The sequence below is a fragment of the Drosophila subobscura genome, chromosome A (assembly GCF_008121235.1).
Source record: "Drosophila subobscura isolate 14011-0131.10 chromosome A, UCBerk_Dsub_1.0, whole genome shotgun sequence".
In the NCBI taxonomy this organism is placed as follows: domain Eukaryota; kingdom Metazoa; phylum Arthropoda; class Insecta; order Diptera; family Drosophilidae; genus Drosophila; species Drosophila subobscura.
This window is the reverse complement of record NC_048530.1, coordinates 10,497,529-10,522,090: the sequence shown is the minus strand read 5'-3', so window position 1 is coordinate 10,522,090 and position 24,562 is coordinate 10,497,529. Positions and strand designations below refer to the sequence as shown.

The following is a 24,562-nucleotide window of genomic DNA, read 5'->3' as shown; positions in this document are numbered from 1 at the left end:
TCGAAATTAGGTGGCAAAAATAAATCCAATGCTTGGCTTAGGCATACACACATAATCGCGAATATGAATGAATTTGTATTCCTTTGGGTTTGCTTCTTTATTTTTATAATTATAGCCACAAAGATTTGCCTTTTCGGGGTATCCCCGAGGTGCGTAATATTCAATCATATGCTTGGGAAATTCTAATACGCTTGTACAAATGTGTGCGTCAATCGGGGACTAAAAGTCGCAATGAAAATGAAAAGATTTGCTAATGGTGGAGGAAATCTAGATGTTCCTTTGTCATCGCTTGCCCTTGTTGACAATTCCCATTGAGGCTGGTATCCAGCACCAAAAACAGATCGTCGGAGTCAACAAAAATACTGCTCCCATGACTTTATTGAAAATGAAATCATTTTACTGAAATTAATAAATTAATTATTGGTTCTCCTTTGGCAATATTGGACGTTTGGCAAGTGCCAAATGCATTCTCAATTCAACTACCAGCTCTTTTTGTTACTTCTGTATTTTGTGTTTGAATTTCGAACACATTTTTACTGTGTTCGTTACGTTCCACGCACAAAAGAAATATATAGAACATTTTTGGCTGGCATTTTGTATGGTGCTGGATACCAGCCTTTAACTGTGCGTCTTCCTCTGTGGCTGTTTGTAGTCAAACACCATGCAGAGACTCCACATTTACATTGATTAAACGCCTTCTACTTACGCTAGTCAGCAAATTTTCAATATGTTTCGGCAATAGTACTGCAACCGCTAAGTTGCAGATGTAGTACTGAGTGCCGGGTATAAAAGTTGTGACGCGTAAGAAGCGTCTCACACGTCCCTTCTCGTTCTCTTTGGAATTTCAAAGTCTTTCGATTGTTAGATTCAGTTTGCATGCAAATAGTTTTATTGTTATTAATTGTTGGTGCATGGAATGATATGCACCGTAAACTATATTTTTGAGTTCACACAGCAGAATATTCTTTAATAAATGTGCATATATGCTTGTGTGTTTTTGTTAATAATACATTCGCTGTATTCAATGTTGTGCACTTCAGTACTTCAAGAAGTTTTCAAGTCCTCAGCGACTAGGGGGGAGCCTGTAGTATACCATAAGCCCCTCCAGGAACCCAGCTTGCTTGTGTGTGCGTGTGTGCGTATGTGCTGCGGCTTTGTTTGCTCTTCGGAGAGTCGAGAGTCGAAACTTCACCGAAACACTAATGTTGTGTTTGTTGATTCTGCTCTTGGGCCGTTGCTGCCGTCCTACTCGGCTACTCGTGCCACATGCACAACTTCCCGCATTTATTATTACCCTCGCTGGCACCTGCAATGTTATTAGGCAACCAAATGGTTGCTACACCTTCCGAAGTTCCTTCAGAACTTCATGCCATACAAAATAAGATCTCCGAAAATGTCTGTCATCTTCCGCGTTTGCTGTGACAATTGTGTTTTATTCTTACATTTCGAAGGCCTAAATGGATGGAATGGATGTATGATATAAGCAGTACTTTCTGGACTAACAACTACAATTAAAATTAAGGAAAAAAAAGAGTGTCTTGGTTATTGGTACTTAGTTAAGGCTGCTTTAAAGATACTCGCTTTAGTCTATGAGTTGGCGGCGACCGAACTCCTCTTCACTCTATGTGTATTCCACTATTTTTGATAAGTATTTAATTTATTTGTAGATCAGTCTGTGTGCTGCATGCAAAACATTGGGAGCACTGCTAAACGAAAAGCAATTAAGGCTGCTAGCTATGCATAAACAACTATTTATGTGTGTAATTGAAACGACTCCGATGAGTTGCTTCCAGATTTCTAGGCCAAGCAGAACAGTTTTCGCCAGAAGGAGGGCGTGGGCGGCAGCTTTGTGGGCACAAGACCCTCCCAAATGGCCGCATCGAACACATCCTTGACTCTTTCCTGTGAAAGACAACAAACATTACAAGCTTATTGGGGATACAAAATGTGTGATAATTTATTAGGTTAACAAGCGACACCAAGGAGCAACCCGCAGCTCGTCTCCCGCCCAACCGCCGATGCGCGCTTCCAAATTGAAATTCTGAAATGCTTCGTGAGCCATTTGCCGCTTATCAGTTGTTGCAATCGATCCGATCCGAGCACGGTTCAGTCACCCGAAGTGGGGGCAGCCATGATTTGGTGCCTTTGGGGAAATATGCAAAAAGTGCAATGCACCGCTGACAGGAGCGCTGACAAAGGCATTCACGTGGAAGTGTTGGGCCAAACAGGGGTGTCACCGGCACATCCTGTCGGCCCCGTCCTTTGCTTGTGCCGAAAACAACGCACTTGTCGTGTCAGGGAAGCTCGACGGGGACCAAAGGGAGACACTCGCGAAGCTCGCATAATGCAGCCTCCGTTCGGGTGTGGAATTAAGCGGAATTCCTTCCACAGCTTCTGCTGCCTTGCAGTCTTGTGGCTTGTGCCGTTTCCGAATTATTTTCCATTCGCTTTCAGCGCTGAAGCAAGCCCCGTGGGGGGAGCAGAGCCATAGTAATGGCTTTTTGCCTTTCCTTAACTCAGTGCCTTGCCTGCTGTGGCCCAGTTCCCAGGAGATGGCCGGAGATGGCCGGAGATGGACTCACCTGTGTGACCGACGAAGTCTCAATGTATTTTGCGCCAATTGCCGTTGCCAAATCCCAGGCGTCTGCATATGAAATGGCCATCTCGCCATTTGTCTGAGGAAAGCACAAATAAAAAACAGAAAATGAGCAACAGAAAGCCAAACCAAATCAAATCAGATGTTCATGAATATTTGAGTCGCAAAGCGGCAGCTGAATTACGCTGCTCTGCCATAAATATCAGAAGCAATTCTCACCTGAAGTTTGTTCTGAACATTCGGATTGCCGCGTAAATCGGCTTGGGTGCCCACAAGAATCAAGGCGGCCTTGGCCCGCTCGAACTTCGGCGCCCACTTGGATCGTATGGCCCGAAATGTCTCCGGCTTGACCACCGAAAAGCACAGCAGAAAGACATCGCTGTCTGGGTAGCAGAGCTCGCTCAACGGATCCAATGTGTCCTGGCCGGCAGTATCACAGAGTGTCAAATGCACCGGACTCTCGTTCACATTGACATCGGCTAGAGGGCGACAATGGGACAAATAGTTACAATTATAATTAAACCTCTATTTATGTGCGTGAAAAATGCAGCAAATATCCATGCTCAATAAGCGAAGGCAGCAGAGAGTCTCGTGGCTGGAATGTCGACCACAGCATTCGCACTTGTTTCTGCCTTATTCCCTGCTGTTGATTTGCCAAATGAATCAATCAATCAATCAGTTTGGGTTGGGGTTTTGGTTTGGTCTGGTTTGTTGGGTTTTCCATTTGCTGGCTCAATTTAATTGCAAAATATGTAAATTTCTGGCACCCGCACGCTCCGATTGCATTTTTGCTGCTGGAATTTAATTTATTTGAAGGCTGCTTGTCTCTCCCTGCACACACGCACACACGCACACACACAGGACGGTGCTGGAAGTGTGTGAAATTTACAAAATTCATTTGCTTTCAGGTCTTAGGTCGCTCCTTTGTTGCCTCGCTTTGGCACACAGCTTAGCCTGGCAACTTTGAGCAAATACAAATATATTAGATTACGAAAATAGATTCCATTGCGCCTGATGCTGGATTATCTTGTGGTTGTCATCACTGTTGCAATGCCAAAAACTGCCAGAGTTTCGGCCGTCATGGTGCAGGTGGAAGCCCATCGCTTGCCTGCAGCCAGATCACGTGTAGAAGAGTGGAAAATAAAGACTGGGGGCTGCAGTCCGATTGAAAATCTGACCTCGTCCTATCTAGGAGATAATCATGGCAGCAGTCAGTGCAACGGCAACTGCTGCTGCTCCTTGCTGCTCCTTCAGCTGCCTGCCTTGTGCTGTCATTTTTTAATCAGCGTGCTGCATGTTGCATGCAGCAGAGGGAGGCAGCGTGAGGAGGCCAAGGGCTCATGTAAAATAAATTTAATTTGTGCGCCGCATAAAACTCATGAATACATTTGGGGTAGACCCGGCAGACCAACACCCACACACTCGAACCGAGCCCGAAGTGAACCCCGCTCTCAACATTCAACATTATTCCATCCTATTCCGCCCAACTTGCCTCGACTTGCCTTGATGTTGATGGAACTGCTGTGCTGTACTGCGCTCTGCTGTTCCGTGCCATCCCACACCACTTCTCTGTCCTTTGTGCTGCAGCCAGCAACATCGTGATGCCCCTTTCGTGTGGAGAAATATTTTTGTAAAAAGTAAAAGTGAAAATCAATGCCAGAACGAACACCCTCACAATGCACACACACACACACACACAGACAAAGCATTGAATGCTTAAAATGTTTCCTCGTTACCCACTCACACTCGCTTGCTCAGAGAGTTCACAGAGGCACCGAAGCACCGAAGCACTGAAGCACTCAGGGCACTGCCAACACAGGAAAATTGTTTGCCTTCTCAGCTGAAAATCGCTTTCCAGTCGAAGGCCATCTCGAACCAAGAGGATATACTCGTAATAGAGAGCGGCGAGCGGCGAGTAGCGAGTAGCGAGTGGCGAGTGCTGGCACTGACCAGCAGATTCTTCGCTGAATATCTACAACTGTACGGATCTTGGTGCTGGATGAGTACTAGCACTGGGAAAGGCTCCTTTTTGGTGATCGAAAGTGCGGAAATGCTCGTAGGAGTCCCTCCCCTAATGGGTCATGGGCAATGTGTTGCCACAACAATGGCGTGGGCCAGGACAAAAGGCAGTGCATCCAGCCAGCCATTGGATCCATGTGTGTGATGGTGATGCTGATGCTGATGGTGATTGTGTGCCGGCTGAAAGTGAGCAATTGTGTAATTGCTGACTGACTAAAAAGTCAGTTATACCCCGGAGGGCTCCTGCCACAGATTCCCATTCATAAGTAATTGAGTCTGAGCAGATCTTCCGCTCTGCCATTTGGCTGCTTGCTGGCCTGTCAGCCTGCCAATCTACCCTCACAATTGAAATAAATGAGCAGGGCAATTACGGCTGCCCCAAATGCCCAAAATATGTCACAAAAATGACACACACAGAGAGAGAGAGAGAGAGAGAGAGCGCAAAATCCTGTCCAAATGGATGCACACATGGAATGTTTCGGGAATGTTACCCCCGGCATGCAGCAGCAGTAGAATTGTTGCCCCTAAGTGGGCATACACCGCGTATGCGTAATTTCATGCTGGGAGGGACTGAGGCATCCCAGAAATGTGCTCAAATGAATGTTTCGAATACAATGCAGATGCAAACAAAGATTTAGCAATCCTTGCATTATTCGCTAGATAAAAGGAAATCTCAAGTGCCGCTGGGACAGGACCTCGGGCCATGGAAGTGGAGTTTCCGATTCCGATTCCGATTGTGCTGTGGGTCTGCCAGCCAGAACATGGTCAGCTCTTTTGTACATGCTGCTCTTCAGTTGAATAGCCGCCCCCGCACACACATTTCCATTTGCAATTTTGCGTTCATTAAAATTAGTGAATAGCAAAAAAGAAAAACGCACCCAGAAATCTGCACGCTGAAGCACATAAAACCGAGACTCACAGTGCGGAAGTAGTGAAAGTCGAGCGAAGGGTGCGGCACACCCACACATCCCAGCAGCAGCTGAACATCCCTCCGGCCCCTTGCCTTCCCGCTTGCCTACTTCCGGCAGCTGTGCCCTGCTCAGTCTCCCCTCTGCCACTCGGCCGCGCAATCGTTGTACATCTTTCACACGGCGAGAACTCGGCAAGAGTTCACAAATTGGTTTTCAACAAAATGAAAAATTCATACAAGAGCCCCAACCCAACGCAGCCCAACCCAAAACAATTCCCAGCCAAAGAAGGCGGCGGGCTGCCGGCTCTCACTTGATTCACCTGCGAAATAAACCTGTTGAAAAGCGCAGTCAACACTTGCCCGGGCAGACCCGCGGAGAAACCTCTGAAACAAGTGCAAAAGCTTACCATTATAAATATCAGAGGCTGTCGGTATGTGCTCCGGGTTAAATCGGTTCTCCAGATAGGATAATATCAAGTTGGTCTTGCCCACAGCTCCGTCTCCGACGAGCACGCACTTAATCGACGGCTGCTGCGCGGCAGTGACAGGGCCAGCTGCAAGACAAGAGCATTAGTTTGCGGGAAGGATAAAAGAGTCACGAATCAGCATGGACCACTGCTACTCACCATTGCGGGCACCGTTTGAGGCCGCTTTCGAGGCTGACTTCTTCGATTTGCGTTTCCGTAAGAGGAATGTGGATCCTTTGGCACTGCTGTCAGTGCGAGCAGCGCCCACAGATTGTTTCTGTCAATAAATATGGGAAATGCGAACTGATGAATGTGCGTGTTTTGTGTGTTGTTGCAGCCTGCGCTGCACATTACACATACGCCTCGTGGACGCATCTGTCTGAGGCGCAGGCAAAGTGCCAATTAAATAATGAATGACAACAGATTGAAAGATCTAACACAGCCAGGCTAATGCCAGGCGCGACTCTGCTGCCGGCTGCCTCGTTCTAATCATTTAATATGCACATATAAATCAGTTGGGGCGACTCCACCCTCTGCCTGGAGCAGGCAGACGTGCGGCGGAGGCTTACACTCAGCAACAGCGCCCAAGTGGCAGCAGTGGCAGCATTTTGCGATGCTGATTCCGATTCCTGGATGACTCGCGAAGTGCGTAGAGACCAAGGTACGCACCTCAGACGATTGGCTCTTCTCTCGCTGCTCATTTTTGCGATTTCTCATGCCGATTTGCTGCTATTTTTGCTTAACCAACACTCGCGGCTCACACTCTCTTTCCATCTCCAAAGACCACATAAACACAAATGTATAAATGACCAGTAACGTGGCATCTATGCTGCAGATTTCGGACTTAGTATCTTCAATCGTTTGCAATTCCTGCATTCAACCATCAACCAGTTCTGTCCAAGCCTCGCCAATACTCGTACACACCTGCCCCACACAATGTTGTGTGTTTTGTTTCCGGTTTTCTCTCCTGTGTGTGGGATATTTTCATCCGTAACTGGCAGGCGAGAGACCTTATCGATGGGACGCCAATTGCGGGTGGCGGAGATGGAGATGGAGACGGGGACGGGGATGGGGATGGGCACGGGAGAGCATCTCAAGTTGACAATGACAAAACGCAGAGCAATTTAGATATTGATTTAGATAGCGTCTCGAAAATATGTTCTGCCTCTAACAGGCACAGCAGCTCCAAGAGCAGGAGGAAGGAGTCGTCACACACACACGGTTGAGGGCGGACTTTTTGAGGGTGGGAATCGATAAGTCAGTGGCTAATTGGCAATTGTTACTCGAGCGATGCAACAGTTGTGGGCGTACGGCATTGCTTAGTGCTGGATTTCATACCGCCTCCCTGCAGATCATACAAGTTGTGACACGTTCCAGCGCATCCCACAACGTTCCTCCTTGTCCTAATTAAATTAAAACGTCTCTCCTTTTCGGGTTGAAAATACTCCCCTGATTTTTTGTTACTATTTGCTGGTACTACAGTTTAAAAACCGAAAATCAAAGCCAAGTTTTTGTTCCTTCCAGCAACTTTTCCGGGGCAAAATGAAGAAATGTGAAAACTTTCTGTTGCCATCTTGTCGGAGAGGTGCGAGTGTGAGTGTACCCGTAACTACGTACGTGGGTGGGTAACTATGTGTGTCAGTGCCTTTAACTAAATAGAACCCATCCAGGCGTTCTTCTCCGAAACCAGACAAGATTACGCCACATCAGACCACAGCCACCCCATGGCATGCCATGCCAAGACGTCGCTTCAGATGCACGGTAGGCCCCGGGGCCAGACTAGGAAATTACGAGTATGCTTCTGGCCCTTGGGTCTGGTCAACTTTTCCATCATAATTTTATCCAGACCTAAGTTTGCACAAAATATTTATTTACTTCTAATTTTACGAGTACATATTTCAACCCCTGACTGGAGCGGGGACGGGGGGGAAGGCCAGAGGGCTGCAGACACAACTGGGAGGGATTTGAGCTCTCGGAAGCGCCCCTTTCGAACTGCTTTCTGCAGCGACCGAGGCAGCAATGCAAATAAAATAAATCAAAACAGAGGAAGTTGTCCATCTTTCCGAACGGGGTGCATGCCTTTTTCCAAAAGTTTTTCTAGAACGAAGCCAAACACAAGAACCCAGCCAACCAAATCAAAATACTCCAAAGAAATGGAACCAAACAACATTGAAAGAGCAGCAATAAGCCATTGAAGTGGTTGAATATCTCTAAAAATAAATAAACAATGAAGACAATGTCCAAGCTGGACTCTCCCCAAAGGGGAACTTGATCTCAAATGGCAATACATAATTTCAACAAGTGAGCAGCTCTCTGTGCGTATGGCAGGGGCTAAGAGCTAGCTCTGATTCTGCAATCTGATGGAAAACATAATTCTCTTCTCAACTCAACTAAATACAGAATAAAGTCGATAATGACAGCAGATCTCGGGACCTTTAACTTGGTTTAGTCCATCGTTTTTTCCACTTCTGCTGCTGCTGCTACAACCATTAAAAGTTTGTTGTTGCGGCAGTCATGTAAATCATGCCAACAATCATCGTGACAGGGCCAACAAAGAGAAAGGATAGGCGGAGAGAGAGATTCAGGCAGTAAAACTTGAAAAATGGCTGCAAAGTTTGTCGACAGTCCAAATTTACGGGCTTACCCGTGCACATGTGCGAGCCCCAAGCAAAAGTTTTGCAATATGCACGAAATGTAGTGCGTATACATGTGTGAATGATCTGCTAAATTCATAGAAATGAAGTGGCCCACCATTCCGTGTGGACTTGCCATTGCCGAATATCCAATCAGTCGAATGCTGGCGAAAACCTTTTATGCTAAAGCGATCCATAATGCATGTACACCAGGAGGAGACACTCAGCATCTCTTCGTGCGACAATTGAATAAATCGCCTGGCTGGCTGGCTGGGGGCTGCGGGGTGCACCTCACACACCTGAGATCCTAGTCAGTCAGTTGGAAGGCCAATAATTTTCGTTGAATATTAAATGTATTTATTCTGGTGATGAGAGAGGCGACAGAGCGGAACAAACTGCCACACGTGTGTGGCCAGGGGTTGGGAGCACAGCACAAGGAGATTGCTGCATAACCAATTTTCCCTTCGATTGGGCTCAGGTCTTGGGCTTTAAAAATGTCTTCCCCCCCCTGACTAGGCAATTTATGCGCAAATCAAGACTTGAGCAGGTGAGAAGTGAAGCTGGTGTAGAGTTTGGTCAGCTCTTCGTTTCGTGAGGCCTGTTTAAGTTCCCAAAAATATGGCAAAATATATTTTTGCACTGATTTCGCATTGGCAGGCAGCTGTTTGCATGGTCACAAATCAGGTGGCAGAGCATGTTGTTTATTTGGAAATGGAAAATGCCTGCCATTCCATTCATCAATCACTCCCGGCGGTATTTTGCACATGCGGAAAAATGTTGAATGAAAACGTGCCAGAAATCACTCTCAAACGAGGTGCAAAGGTGCATCAAATGCAGAGGTTATGCAATAAATAAATTCCCTTTGAGCGCTGCCTGAAAATAAAAGGCGCGATAATAAGATTGGAATTCAGACGAATCGTGTGGGGTGGGGGGTGAAATCGATACTGTGCGATGAGGTCTGTAATGGCAGGGCACAAAGGGAACTCCACGAGCTGGCTAGCTGGTCATGGTTGGACCTAGGATCTGCATATGAGTTGGGTTTACTCCTTGCAGCCAAAGAGTTAACGAATTGCTTAACGTTTGCCCTTACTTTCTAGTAAAACAAGGCAGACAAGTAGCCAAAGTGAACACCCACGCTCCTGGGGCATCTCCATGTTAGCATTTATCTGTTCGTTGCTCATCGCTTATCGTGTCATCGAGCTGAGTGACACAGGCATCGATGTGTTGGCCGCTTACACATCGATGACCCGCACTGCAGGCTGCAGGATCATCGCTTTAGGAGTGGGCACACAGAGCGCTCCGAAATCTAGTCGTGTTTTCATTTGGATGTTGACCCAATGCAGCGGCAAGGCAAACTTGTTATCCTTTCTGGCGCTGGCGCTGGCAATTGATACATCTGTTTGTGGCTCTGTAAATGCACACAAAAAATGGCTGTGGCTCCAGTTGTTGCCTGCGCTGTTTCGCATGCACTTTTTTCGCCTGCTCTCGCCCCTGTTTTTTGTTGCATGATTTGATCGACTTACATGTCAGTCCACCCAACTTGAAGCGCATTGACAGCAACAGCAGCAGCAACAGCAGCAGCAGCAATAGCTGTTGCCAAAAAAAAAACGCAGAAAACGGGATTGGATTGACGTCACCGCTCTTTTGTTGTCAATGTCAATTAAATGGCGAGCAGCCTGCAAGTCTGAAGCGTGAAAAGCGTCAGTTCTGTTGCATCAGTGGAAACTGTTGCATGCCACCGCCGCAGCTTTGCCCAATTCAATCAACTTCGAACACCATGCACACACCCGTGAGACAGATTATTTCCTTCGTCAATTGTTATGTTACTTTCCGTTTGCGTCATTATCAACGAGCGTCATGCAGCAGGATTTACCTGTGGCTGGCTTCAATATTAGCCGATTCAGCTGTCATTTTGCAAGCAGAACTGTACTTTAATATGCTAAAACATAAACAAATTCGAATGCAATCTGGTTAGAGCCGCCACCAAGGAGCCAAGGGACAACTATCGTACTTTTCAACGTCTAAGACTTTATATTTGATTATTTTGCACCAAAAGTAACATTAGTAACGCCTGAGATCTTTGGTGTGGACACATTTAAGCGCATTTGCAATTGAATGCAATACAAAAGGCAAGCCAGGCACAGGCACAGGCAACCGCAATAAGCTGCCTTGGAGTTGTAGTTGAATGAAAACAAAAACTTACACCAGAGAGCATTGACTTGTGTGGCATAAAGTCGGCTTCAACTCACTCATTCGTCTTCAAATATCATTGTTATTTCACATGTAGCTATGCACTTTGGCCTGCTCTCGGGAGTGGCTCTTAGAGTTAAGTTCATTGAGGGAAAACCCATGCCCATGATACTCCCTTAACGAGCTCTTCACGTTCACCCACCCACAGGGGCTGGCAGCCACTGGCAATTAGAGCAGGAGAGCGTCATTCAATGATGGTAAAATTATCATTTGACATACCAGTTTCCCATCTGAGTCCGCATTGGTCCTCCGAGGAGGCATGTCTAGCCCCCAGGCTTTTAGTTCTCAATTAATTTACTATCCGACCTGCTGCTGGAATCGTTTTCGGGTACTGGGCACCCCCCCTGCACCTGACGACTGCCTGCATAAGCTCTCAGTTCGCTGTAACAATTTCAGACATGGCTCACGGCGCAGAGCTCTTCCTGCCCTAATGCATTCCATGTCACATCAAGTTCTATATACACATCTGTCGAGCCCTTTTTCCCACTCTCATCAGTCCATGCATGCACCCATCCCATGATAGCTGGGTTCCTCACCAAGGTGAATTTTCTGGCAAGGTGAAATTGTTCGCACAACTTATTCACCACGCTCAGCGAGAGAGAGAGAGAGAGAGAGAGCGTAAGAAGCGCTTGCAAGGGATAGAGAGATGGGAGACAGTGATCCCCCCACCGACTGTGGTGAAGACGTCACCTTGTTGGTGAATTTACCTTGGTCCCCGCTCACATTGATTTGCCATAGGGGAACGCGCGACGGGCTTAGAGCGGCTTTGGAGATTCGCCTGACAGTTAGATAACTTTCAACTGGCAAACTGGCAACTGGCAAACTGGAAACTAGCAACTGGCAAATGTAACATGCAACACGACAGATTAACCTGCAATCCACACAGAGCCACACAAACACACACACACACACACACACATCTGACTGCTGTCTGACTATCTGCCGCTTGTTCCGTGTTGCTCTCTGTGTCATAATTAAAAATTCAGTAAATTACAAATGCAACGACACAAACACACACACACACACACACACACACACACACACGCACACAGAGCGATGACAAGTCTTGTATGTACACCACTCTGTGTATCTGTCCACTTTGTGTGTGTATATTTCTCGTACTCTGCGGGCAGCAGCATTGATGCCACGCCGTAGTGGATGGCGACCCCAATTTCGCACTTAACAGGCGACTGTCACTGAATGCCACAGCCAGCCAACGCCACTTGCGGCGAGGTGAGTTTGGCAAATGTCTCGCTAAAGCGGAGACAGACAAACAGAGAGCGACTCACGGTGGGGGGAGCGAGTGGAGCATGTGGCATGTGTCTCTGCATTTATGCCATCAAGTTAATTGAAGTCGGACCGGATAAAAGTTGCTTGGAGAAATGGAATCTCTCTGATCAAAGCTTTCCACAGTTTTCCTCTCCTTTCTCGCCATAAGCAGGGCTTATGCAGCAGACACCATTATGGGAGGAATGTAAAACCATAAAACAAAAAGTTAACTCAGTTTTTGGGTAAACTTTTTAATCAAATAATGCAACAGGCTGGGCGGGGGGCGGGGGACGTGCACACTGTAGCAATGCAGCGTAAAGTGTTGCGTCTGTTATGTGTGTGTGTGTGTGTGTGTGTGGCTCATGGTCGCTGGAACCGGCTTGGTTGGTCAGCTCTTAGTCGGTCTAGCCAGTTGCTTGCACGTGCCCCACACACACACACACACATGTGTATGTATATCCCTCCGCTAACCAACAAATATCGTAGCTGCAGGCCAAACTTTGTCAGACAGTGCGACGTCACGGAGCGAAAAGCTTAACTATGTGGCAACAACTGTGACAACAGCAACAGCAACAACAGCAACAGCAGCAACAAAAGCAACAGCACGGATTTCAATTGCCCACCTTCTGGCGGTGGCGGACAGACACAATTTGCAGCTGCCACAAATTCCGCTTATACGACAGTCTGCAAGTATTTTCTGGTCTCGGCTTTGTCTTGCGCCCCAGCTAGCAGCTAAGTCACATCTCAAGTGTTATAATTCTCAACAATACAATGGATACCAGCCAGCCAGCCAGCCAGCCACCAGTCGGGCTTATGCATGTTCCCTGTGCACATTCGTAAAGGTGTTTCGGGCAACACAGAACGCGAATGCTTGAGGAATACTCGTAGCTGACATTTTCCTTTAAGCAGAGATGTGGCAAGATCTGTGGCTTTACTTCTGTTTCATATTCATTCTTATATGCATCATCGAATGCCAAAATCATTACACGACTGCGTTATTTCCCCCCCTAATGTTGATGGTCTTTTATGGCCACGTCAGACGCTGCTCAGGTTGCCGTTTGCTATTGTTTTAGCAGTTGCAGTTGCAGCTTTTCGATTCGATTCGGTTCGACTTTGTGCGGTTTTGATTTGGTTGCCCGTCGCGGATTGTGTTACACTCGATTGTGGAGTCGAAGTACGAGTGCGAGTGGCTGCTGGCGCCATGTGCGAACCGCAACCGCCTCGCGATCCATTTCGACGCTTTACATAAACAATATGCAAACAAACATACATATTTACATAATACATATTGCAGTCAGTTGGCAAATCAGACAAGAAACTGCCTCAACATTCTGCTGGGTTTCCTGATCTGGCTTTCAGTTGTTTTCCCATCTTCCAACTCACCAAAGGCTTGTGTTCCTTTCTGAACGGAGCTATCACAGGCTGGAGGGCGTTTCTCGAGGATGTCGGGGTTGCTGTCTGCGGCGCCGAAGTGCAGCCGTAGTCCGTGAGCTGCTGTTCGGGCGAGATGCCGAAGATGAAGGGACCCGAGGCGCAGCCGGTCGCTGCTGTGGGGGGCGACTTGTCTGCCGGTCGGCGCATGCAGAAGTCATCCTCGAACCGGGAGGCGTGGACTGTGGTCGGCAACGAGCTGGAGGTGGTCAGCGAACTGCTGCAGTTGGAGGAACTGCTGGACGCGGCCTGCACCGGCACCGGCTGGCGGTCGATGCAAAAGTCGCGCGAGTGGCGAGAGTGGGCGGTGGGCGAGGGCGGACTGCCGTAGGGGTAGCCGATGTGTGGGCTCTGCAGATGCTGGTTGTACTGCTGCGACAGGGCGTCGAAGTCGTTGAAGCCGTGCAGTCCCTTGGCGCTGTCGCGCTTCTGCTGATGCACATAGGGGGAGATGTAAGCGGCGGTCGCGTGGCTCTTCTGCTGCGGCAGCGGTGGCAGCGGTGGCAGTGGGGGGAGACTGCCGTGCTGCCGGAAAGGCTTGCCCACCGCCTTCTTCTGGCCCACAGGCATTAGGGTCAGCTGGGGACGCCGCTCCCCCAGCAGTGGCCGCTGCGAGTTGTTGCACGGATGATGGCGCTGCATGCAGCCGGAGCTCAGCGACATGCTATCCTCGTAGTCATCCCGATCGTCCTCCTCGCTCAGCATCAGTTCGTGGCAGTCGTAAGTGGCCTGCAGGTGATTGTAGTACTGGAGATTCTTCATATTTGCATTCGTTTTCGTCATAGACCCCGCATCCATCTGCTGCTGCTGCTGCTTTTGGTGCTGCTGCTGCTGCTGCTGTAGCTCTTGCAGCGGTGCACTTTGCGTGTGTGTCATGGGCTGATGGCTGCCATCCATGACGCTTTCGGAGCCAGTTGCCACTAGACCCACTCCTCCAAATAGCTTCGTTAATTTGACAGTCATATTCGCGTGTCCCTGGGTACCTGTTTAGGTATGCTGCAAGTGTCCACACACACACATATGTAATCTATGTATTTATGTTCTTTATTTCCGTTTTCTATGCACCGCAATTTCCAGAAAATATACCGTTGGCGTGTCTGGAAGAAATCAGAATAGAATGCGATTAAAATTATGTATTTTAAATAAAGAACTTGTGAACAACATTAAACAATAGCAACAGCAGCTGCAGCTGCAGGATCATCACTGGCAATGGCAAATGCAATAAAAGTAAGAGGAACAACAGCAGAAAATATCAAAAAAGAAAACAACAGCAGCGGAAGTGTGGCTCATGTATCGAAAGGCAATAAAATTGTCAATTCTTGTATCGGCTTTGCAGCTGTGTCTCTCCACTTAACACCCCCCCTTCAACGCTCACTCCTTTCCAGCTGAAATATTTGCATGTAAATACATATTTATATGCACAAGTACGCACCACAGTAGCTGGGCAATGAAAGTTGTGTACAAGAATAGAAAACACAAGGTGGAGGGAACGTTGTGAGTCGAATACAGAAGCGACACAACTTACCTACCTACATAGGCAGTGTGGATGCAACATATGCTGGCTGTACTGAGTACTATGTCGACTAATATACCCCTTCAACTCTACGAGAACTTAGTAAGTAAAATACAAGCAGGGAGTGAAACAGGACAGGGAGAGATACGTAGATAGAAAAGTAGAGAATCTGCAGCAGCTGCCATCAATTAAACGCATCCACCCATTGACGTCATAATAAAAGAAAATGCGCAAAAGCTGCAAGAAAAAAGAATGCAAGAGGGGCCAGCAGAGGGGGCTCCAGAGGGTAGCCTTGCGTGCACTGAATTGACTCCACGCTGAGCGGGGACCCTTTGCTGCTTCCTGTTTTTTTTCGACACCGAGCTTACCCTGCACTCTCGTGGTGTATGCAGCGCCCGTGCCAAAAGCCTCATAAAAGTTGGCGGAAACATATGAAAAATGCACAAAAGGTCGTTTAGGCAACCCAAAACATGTCCCGTTTGGTCTCACTTGTCGAATAATATGCTCCAAAAATGAATCTGACTAGGGATTCCTCCAAAAACTGATTTACATCTGGAACATTGTGGGGCATCAAACAGTCGGAACAGCCGACTGCTGCGTTCCAATTTGTCTTTTATTGTTTTCCCTGTTGCGGTTGCTAGCAGCGAAGTTTGTCATATTGCTGGCTGCATAAATGACAATGGGGCAGTGGGGCGGGGCAAGCACACATGGGGAGATGCCTCTACACGTAGTGCGTCAGCCATGAGCCAAAGGACGTAAAAAACCAGTCAAAAACAGACCCAACCAGAGGACAATACGCACAGACGTAGCTCTTGTGCAGGGCGGAACGTTCTACAAATATTTTGCAGCCGAAGAGCGAATATAATCTAATTAAGGCATTCGAATAAAGGAGAATCCAATTTCAATTCGAATTCATTTGATTCATTTGAATGAATTGTAAAACATTTTGATTGCAGCGTGAATAAAAACAATCCAATATTGCCTGGTCCCAGTGCCAGGGCCTTAAATAATGGGAACCAAGGGACTGGGAATAGGTGCTTTTCCTTAACTTAGTTTACTAGTTTAAGCAGAGTTTTACTGAACAGTGGAATCATAATTCATAGATGAAAATCTAAATTAAAAATTGTGGGAGACAAATGCCTGAAGTACTATGGAAAAACACTTCCAATTTCCCCCACCGTTCCAGCCAATAGTTTCCGCTTTCTCGTCTCTATGCAGCTTCCAGTATGAATCCTATTTTGTCGTATCCAATCTGTGTAATTGTTTCCATTTGTGTGTGTCTTACTTCGTTTCCTGGGTCCGTGCACATGTCATAAACTACAGTCCCCCGGCTTGAGTCTGAACTAACTCTTGGCCAATGCCCATGTCTCTGTCTCTGCCTCCCTGCCCTTCAATAATCTACTACAGTTGCCCCTTGGTTGGCATGGTCGTGTTGCCAGCCATGCTGCTGCTGCTGCTGCTGTTGATTTCATATAATTTTTAATTTTGTATCCAGCGCTGCTCCGTGCAGTCCATCTTCTGGGCAGGGAACATGGCGCATGTACGTGGCGCTTGTCAAACAACTGCTGCAACAGCAACGGAAACAACAGCCATGACAAACAGCAAAACAGGAAAAAAAAAAAAAAAAAAAACGAGAAGGGACGTGTGAGACGCGTCTTCTTACGCGTCACAACTTTTATACCCGGCACTCAGTACTACATCTGCACTTTAGCGGTTATTTGTCAAATTTTACATTTTTTCTTCATCTGTCATCTACAACACTGCTCACGCCAACACGCTCCTTTAGCTCACCACCCTCCCCTAGAAACACACTTTGCAGAGTCAGGGCAGAGGCAGCGGCAGAGGCAGCGGCAGAGGCAGAGGCAGTGACGTGTCAGTGGCCAGGCCATAAACAGCGCGAAGCAGAGTGTGAATGCTGCGGGACGGGGTGGGTTTGGCTACTGCAAATTAATTTCTGCATTGTGGCTATAATTATGATCCAATCGGATCCCAATTTGGTGATCTGATAGATATGCTCATTCCCTACGGAATGGCGTTTTTAGTTTTCTGTTATCTTCAAAATTGTAGATTTGGGAGGTTTTCGCCCTTTTGCGGGGGCGGAAGGGGGGCGGGGCTCATTTTTTGAAATACACTGGTTTCAGTGTGAGCATACAGCAGTCTGGTGCCAAAATTTGGTGGCTCTAGCTCTTATAGTCTCTGAGAACTAGCCGACAAACAAGACGGACGGACGGACGGACGGACGGACGGACGGACGGACGGACGGACAGACAGACATGGCTCAATCGACTCGGCTATTGATGCTGATCAAGAATATATATACTTTATGGGGTCGGAAACGTTTCCTTCTGTGCGTTACATACAACCGTTATCCGCACAAATACAATATACCCTATTTACTCTTCGAGTACCGGGTATAAAAAACGAAATTGAAATTGCACAGACAAGAGCGAAAAAGTGAGACAAAAAACAGAAACGGAAGAGAAGTTCGCCTCGGTACGAGTACATTGTATACTCTCGAAGTTATTGCCAAACCGCAAAAAGTGAAGCCAGCAGAGCAGCAGGGTGACTTCTCGATGGGATTATCTATTGCGTACCGCTTGGTTGCAAATAGAACCCTGTTGCAAATAAATGCAAGCTACGTAGAATTATGCCGTCAGTGGACGTCTACGCAAAATCCCTTTGAAGGGCATATTTGTAGCGATTGCTGGAAATAAAAGTATTGATTTCGATCGATATTAAGAGGTAACCAACCCATAGGATCCACGCAGATCTCCGTTAACATTGTAGCACCATTTGTGCAACAGTTTGTAATTGGCGCCCAGAATTGCAGTCGAAAGAGGAACAAATTCTTGTTTACAATTTGTTCTTTTTGCAGCAAAAAAAGTACCATTCGCTTTTAAAATTGACAAAAGGCGAAGAGCCAACAAAGAACTTCCAGGGGTTACCGCCTACCGTCGAGAGGGAGCAACACTTAACAGTGGTGCAAGCACAATGGACAATGGACAGGAAACCAGTTGCAGATGCTCAGAATTAAATCAAAATTCGGAATTACAATTGGGCAGGCTTCACAAACAGTTCTAGTGGAATAGTGGATAGTTGCATATTTTCTATATTTCTATTATGTTTTGTCTGTAAATGTCTACTTTGACCCACTGTGCATTCGGACACCATCAAAGCTCGCGTCAGAGAGGGTCAGCATCAGAAGTGGTGTCAGCGCAAAACGGAACGGGAGCGGCAACGGAACGGTGGCAGAGGTGGAGGCACTCTCTCTCTCTCTGTCTTTCGCCCTCTTCTTTCCCTCTCTCGTTTTACTCTGGTAATTGCCTTGGCAATTTCTTTGCGAAGACAGCGGATTCGAGCCAAAGGAGAAGAGAAGCAGAAAGAGAAAAAGAAAGCGAAAGCGAAAGAGACGGGCGTAACGCTTGCCAAAGGGTAATAATGTCAGATGTGGAGGATTATCAAGGCTGCGCTGCATCAAGCTCTAATTATTTTATTTGTTCCACTGGACATGCCACAACATAATATTTATTCTTTGCCCTCTGCCCACCAGACAAACAAAAAATGTTGAAAATCATTTGAATGCATTCAAATACAAATTCAAATGCTATCTGCATACACACATAAATATATCAACCACATTTGTACATACATATGTATATATGTATATCTATGCTCTCCTTTACATGCAAGTTTGGTTAGTGGAGAATTGGCCGGATTGCATAACAGATGATGGCCATTTAAGCAACCATTTTGTGGTCATTTCGGTCGATATGAATGCAGCCCAATTTTGGCACCACAAACGTGTCTGCCTCTGGTGTAATCGTATCTCCTGAATGGTTTATCTGCATTTGTATTGGGTGTCTGTCTGCATTTGAATCACCGCTTGTGCATCGATTTCTAGGGCTGAAGGCAGGTGCAAGCTTTAACAAAACCGTAACGAGAACAGGAACCGGTCTTCCTTTGATTTTGCGATCTTCAGCAACAACAGTTTTCAGTTTAGGACAGACCCGATGGGACCCGGGGTCGGGCACAGGTAGGCAACATCTTCACCAAACCGAACCGAACCGAATCGAACTGAGCTGAACTCTTCCTTCCATGGAATTCGATGTATCTTTGTGAACATGAGTCAATAGACCTCAATCAACAGCCTGCTCCGCAACTTATTTATTTTCCCAGTTCTCTCACTCTCCTCCCCATCCTCTCTCCCTAACCATTGTCGTCGCAGCACCCCCAAACAAAAAAATTAATTTAATTTTTTGAAACAGTTGCTTTGTCTCTGCTTCGTCTGGTGGGTCATGAGAATCATTGGAGCGCTGCAGGTGGCTGCTGCTGCTGCTGCTGATGCTTAAGCAATTAAATGTGTCACTTGCAGCAAAAGAATCTACTCCAAGCCCCTGCCGGGCATCGTGGCAACACACAGACACAAAGTCAAAGCCGAAGCCGCAGTCTGAGATGGCCAAATACACAGTGTGTAGAAATAATATCGCAACACGCGAAGCTGCAAAATGAATTAAACAAAACATTCATTGCACCATGCAGCAGCTATGTGTTAATTGTGTTTATCAAATCCAACTGAATGCGTTCGAGAAAATTGGCGAAATAACGAACATACAAATATTTGTATTTTACTCTTGAAGTTTTTCCTGCTCGAAGGGTACTTGACTTTTCATTTTTCGTCGTCTACTCTGCGGTTGGATTTTGCGATTTTCCACTTTCCTGCTGGCATTTCTATGCATTCTGTGCAACGAGCAAAAGAGAAGGGTGCCAGAAGTAGGTCTCAAGTGTTTTTTGAACACAAGTTGCTGCGCTGCTGCTGCTGCTGCTGCTCCGCCGAATCTCTTTTCAAATGTTTCAGCTGTTTGGCATTTCACTTCAAGGCTTCCCTCCCGAAATGTTCCAAGCCTCGACGCAAGATCTTTGGTGGCCTTTTGTGGCCGGTGCGGTGCTGTCGTGTCTGCCTGCCTGCCTTAATGATTTTCCATTTTTTACACAAGCAACCAACCCCACCTACCACAGCAGCTGTTTGCTGTTTGCTGTTCGTTGTCCGCTTCACCACTTCACTCCACCGCTCCACCGGTCCACCGGTCCGGCCCACGTTTCTGTGTATTCTCCGCTTACGGAAAGCATTCAAAAGCAATTAAGCGCTTTCTTTGCTGCCAGAAGAGAATATCTGGGAGGTGCACGGGGCCCTTGCAGCACATGACTTCAAAATGTAATATCATCAATCAAATTAAACGAAAAACAGACAAGAAGAGAACGAGAGAAGTAAGTGAAATCAAAGGGTAAAACGGCCAAGTAAAAGCCGAAACATTCAATTGAAACTTGCAGCTTTTGGAGCCAAAAATAGTAAAAATAAAAAGAATTAACTTTGATTTAAATTAAAATCTCTTCAAAAGTATTTTATTCAAGTTATGGTTTATAAAACTCAATGGATAGCTCCCAAAATCACATAAAATCACAACCCCTAGCCCCCATAGACCCCCCATGAGTGGTGTCCATGATTCGAATCTGTAAGAGTACTGGGAAACATCGTTTGGAACAATTTCTCAAAGGGTTTAGGAGAGAGGGTTGCTTTTTCTAAGACAGTCTTTGGACAAAGCCGAAGATGAGCCACGAAGAGTTCATAGCAAGCGGACAAAAGCAACGAAATGTTTATCGAACACATGCTGGAAACTAAATGCAAGCGCTATAATCATATTTAACTTGGGCAGAACCGCACCGAACCGAACCGAACATGCCTCATCATCCTGCTTCTCCTTCACCTGACTTTGGCCTGCTGCTGGTTTCTCATGCGGCGTCGGCAGTGGCAGTGGCTGTGGCTCTGGCTCCAGCTCCAGCTCGAGCTTTGGCTGTGGCTTCTGCAGCCAAACCTCACAGTCCATCGTCCATCGTCCAGCGTCCATCGTAACAAGTAATTGATGCCGCTTGCCGCGTTGCAAGAACTTTAATCAATTTATCAGATTTTTGTTTCTCGTGATTTTCGTTCCTTTCGTTCGTTGGCAACAACTTGATGATTGGTTTTGTGTGTTTGTCTGTTTGTGTGTCCGTGATGCAAGTGACCAGCAACACAGCCGAGAACAGCTAACGAAAAGGCCAAAATAAACCCGTGCCCCATGGTGGAGAAGGAGGGAAGGAGGGGGGCACAAGACCGACCTAGCGGAGTGTCCAGACTGGGACTGGGCGGCGGAGCAGGTAAGTACAGGTTATGCCAGGGCTCAAGTGGCCGACCAACGACAGCCAAGGGCATGCGGCGTTTGTGGTTTTGTTGCACGATGGTGGGAGGGAAGGGACTTGAGTATGGCCAATGTAGAGGCACAAGACTTTTTCGATCCCAATTACGAGACCCCGAACAAGATACTTAAAGTCTCTCCGTGTTGCATGTCCCCTCCACCAAGTAAGTCATCCCACCGAAAGGCTAAAAGCGAAGGACGAACGGACATCGATATATTGATACTTGGATCGATATTGGATATGCCATTCTACCACATGTCTCACGTAAAGCAGCAACTCTCTCTTGAAAACAACTGCAACTGAAAAAGTATGCAAGATGATCACATTTAGCCAGGTAAATATGCGTTTACATCCATGGCTCTCGTAATCTTATCTAAGCAGTGCACTTGGGTTCTGTTTCGTGTGGATTCTTTATGGCTTACACTCGCAGTTAGGTAGCTGGTTGCACAAATTATGAATACATACACTCGCATTTCCACAATAGTGCGTGCAAATATTTATTTTGATTTGTTTTCTCTTTCCTTTTCGCCTTTCCCATCCAAATCCCCATCCCCATTCCCATCCCCATTCCACGCAGAGTGCAAAATGTCGTTGTGGCGGCCCATTCCTTTTTGTCGTTGGGGTAGAGCTCAATCCATGTGTCATTTTTATCGCCTTCCTCTATGATTGCCACCCCACCCCTGACGCATGCCGCATAATGCTGCATCTTCTCTGGCCGGGTTTTTATGACTCAGGAGTGCTTTGCGCTGTGATTGAGTAGACAGCCAGACAGTCAGCCGGCCAGAGACAAGAGGCGAGAGAAGTCCGCGGTAGCTGCGGGTGGATACCACATGGCATGGGAATGTATATACATGTTTAAAGACGGAAAGAAGCAAGGCGTATTGTGGCCCAACTACGATAAAAATGTAAAACTCCACAAAAGGCTTTCCTTCATTTGAGTATAAGAGTTGTGGCGCATACAAACGCATCTCACAACGTTCCTCCTCGTTATATATACATACCTACATATGTAGATGGGCAATCGCTAGTTAGCTGCCTCCCGCTCCGCTCTGACAAGTGCATTTTTAATAGATTAACCAAAGGGGAGCAGGGCATAAACTCGGACTACCATCGTTATTATAGAAAGTTGATTATCTTCACTCATTTCATTTTGAGATTGAATTGCTTTTTGCTACTTTTCGTTCGACTGGCGGTGTCCGCCGATTGAGGTACGGTGTGCACATGCATGGAAATCGGTGGGCCAGCAACCGCAGAGCAGATGTAAAGAAATGGATCTGCTGCCATACAATACCGCAGTACGAGTATACCGGTCCGAAAGCGGTCCATGACCCATAGAAATCAGTCTTGAAATGCAATAAAGCGTGAATATTACAACAGATGTACATATGTATGTACATACGTACATAAACGTACGACCAGCGCTTTCTGCAGCTTTTCCACCGAATTAAAGTATACGAAAAATAGAGTATGCAAGCAAAAAATTGTATAGCTCTCAAATTCACAATTGTACTGAGAAAAAAACAACCTGAAAACCCCCCACCTGAGGCTGGAGCGAGTACATTTATGTCCCGGCATCTAGGCACTGCCTCCTGAGAATAACCTTTGTTAATGTTTCAACATTTTCGCCAGCCGACACGACGCCAAGGGGGAAGTCCTAGGGTAACAGAGCCAGAGATACACACATACACACACACATACATATGTTATGTACAATGTACATATGTTCGGGTGGAGAGGGGAGCGGCTAGCGTTGGGGGAAGTTGTCATTACAGATTCCATGAGTGCATTTGGGCATAAATTCCAATTTGATACGACTGGCTTTTACTTTTATACACTTTTAGCGTCATTTCCCCCGCCAGTTTATTTTTTCCCGTTTTTGGAGGAGCCGGAAAGTTCCTCCTGCTAAATTCACTAAGTTTTCAACTTATCCCATAGCCAACAAATGTGCCATCCAAAGGTATGTCCATAATTCCCGCAGACGTTAATTGTTTTGCTGCCGATAACTGCCGTGAATCACTGTGATTGAGCTGCTACAATCTTAACTGAACACCTGCCTGGAACATGGTAGATTAGCACACGGAAATGGGACAGAGGACGAAACGAAGAGAAGAGAAGGAAGCCGCAAACACAGCCTAACAATGGAGAAAGGTTGGGCACGTTGTGCAGCAGCTGATGCTCTCCGGTCACTACCTGGGGTGGGTAGAGACGACAGCAGCGAGCCTGACGAATACATAGCCCGAAAATGTGATGAGGGGAAAGTACCTGTGGATGGCAGGTAGCGCAAGAGATTGCACGCAGGTTTCCCAGTAGAGACTTCCAACTGAAATGGGTTCCGAATCGTCTGGCTGCGCTTTTCCCCTCACGCTAAAGTGAAAGTTCTCGCTGCATATGAAAGGCGCGTGTGACAACGGTGACGCAGTAGCTGGCAGAGCTACACACATGGATACACCCATATATGTGTGTACACGAGCAAATGGTGGCCGAGAGATCTCTTTTGTTTTTAGCACCACCGTAAACATGAAACATACCTTGGGTCCGATATCCGTAAGCTGGAAGCTGGTTGAGCTTGGAGGAGAGAGGCGAGGCTCTTAGTAACAACATTCACGGACAACTCTGCTCCGCTCCTTTTTTCCGATCTGCACAATTTCACAATAAACAATACAAAAACAAAACTCTGCAGAGTCTAGTGCTTGCAGCGACGCGCGCAACCGGAACATGCACAAAAACTTGTTGTTTCTGCGTGACGACACGCAGCAGTGTTGCGTGTGCAAGTATGCGTGTATGCGTGTATGTGGGTGTGGGAAACTCCCAGCTTAAGCAACAACAAAAATAACAACACAAAAAAACACCAGCACAAACGATAAAAAAAATGCAACGAAAGCAGAACAATATTTTGAGATGATCAACACGGGAAGATCGTTCCACCCGACTCAATGATAATATATTTTGTTTATAATATAATTTGATCTTTGATATGTTGGCGGAACTACTTTTCTGAAATCAGAAAAAATGATCGACACAGGTCCAAACATTATAAACGATCGTGGCCAGTGTGGCCGTAGCCTTGTCTAACAAACATACCACACAAACCTCAGAAATATACCAAAATATAAATATTGTGTTAATTTTACCGATGAATATAATATTCCTCAATACTGGCAGCGGTTTTTGACATATTGACATTTTCTTTGACATATTAGCGGAACTACGTTTCTGAAATCAAAAAAAATGATCGCAATTGGT

General features: G+C 46.6%; 1 protein-coding gene across 1 annotated transcript; it reads right to left on the bottom strand.

The window, feature by feature from the left end:
- Window positions 1-1,417: 1,417 nt before the first annotated feature.
- Window positions 1,418-24,366, bottom strand: LOC117899180. Its single transcript, XM_034809043.1, has 7 exons — window positions 23,848-24,366; window positions 13,528-14,672; window positions 6,152-6,269; window positions 5,933-6,079; window positions 2,816-3,075; window positions 2,583-2,675; window positions 1,418-1,902 (listed from the first exon to the last, which is right to left on the bottom strand). Exons 2-7 carry the CDS (start codon window positions 14,536-14,538, stop codon window positions 1,798-1,800), a joined length of 1,734 nt encoding a protein of 577 aa, XP_034664934.1. The 5' UTR covers window positions 14,539-14,672; window positions 23,848-24,366; the 3' UTR covers window positions 1,418-1,797.
- Between the last annotated feature and the right edge of the window lie 196 nt (window positions 24,367-24,562).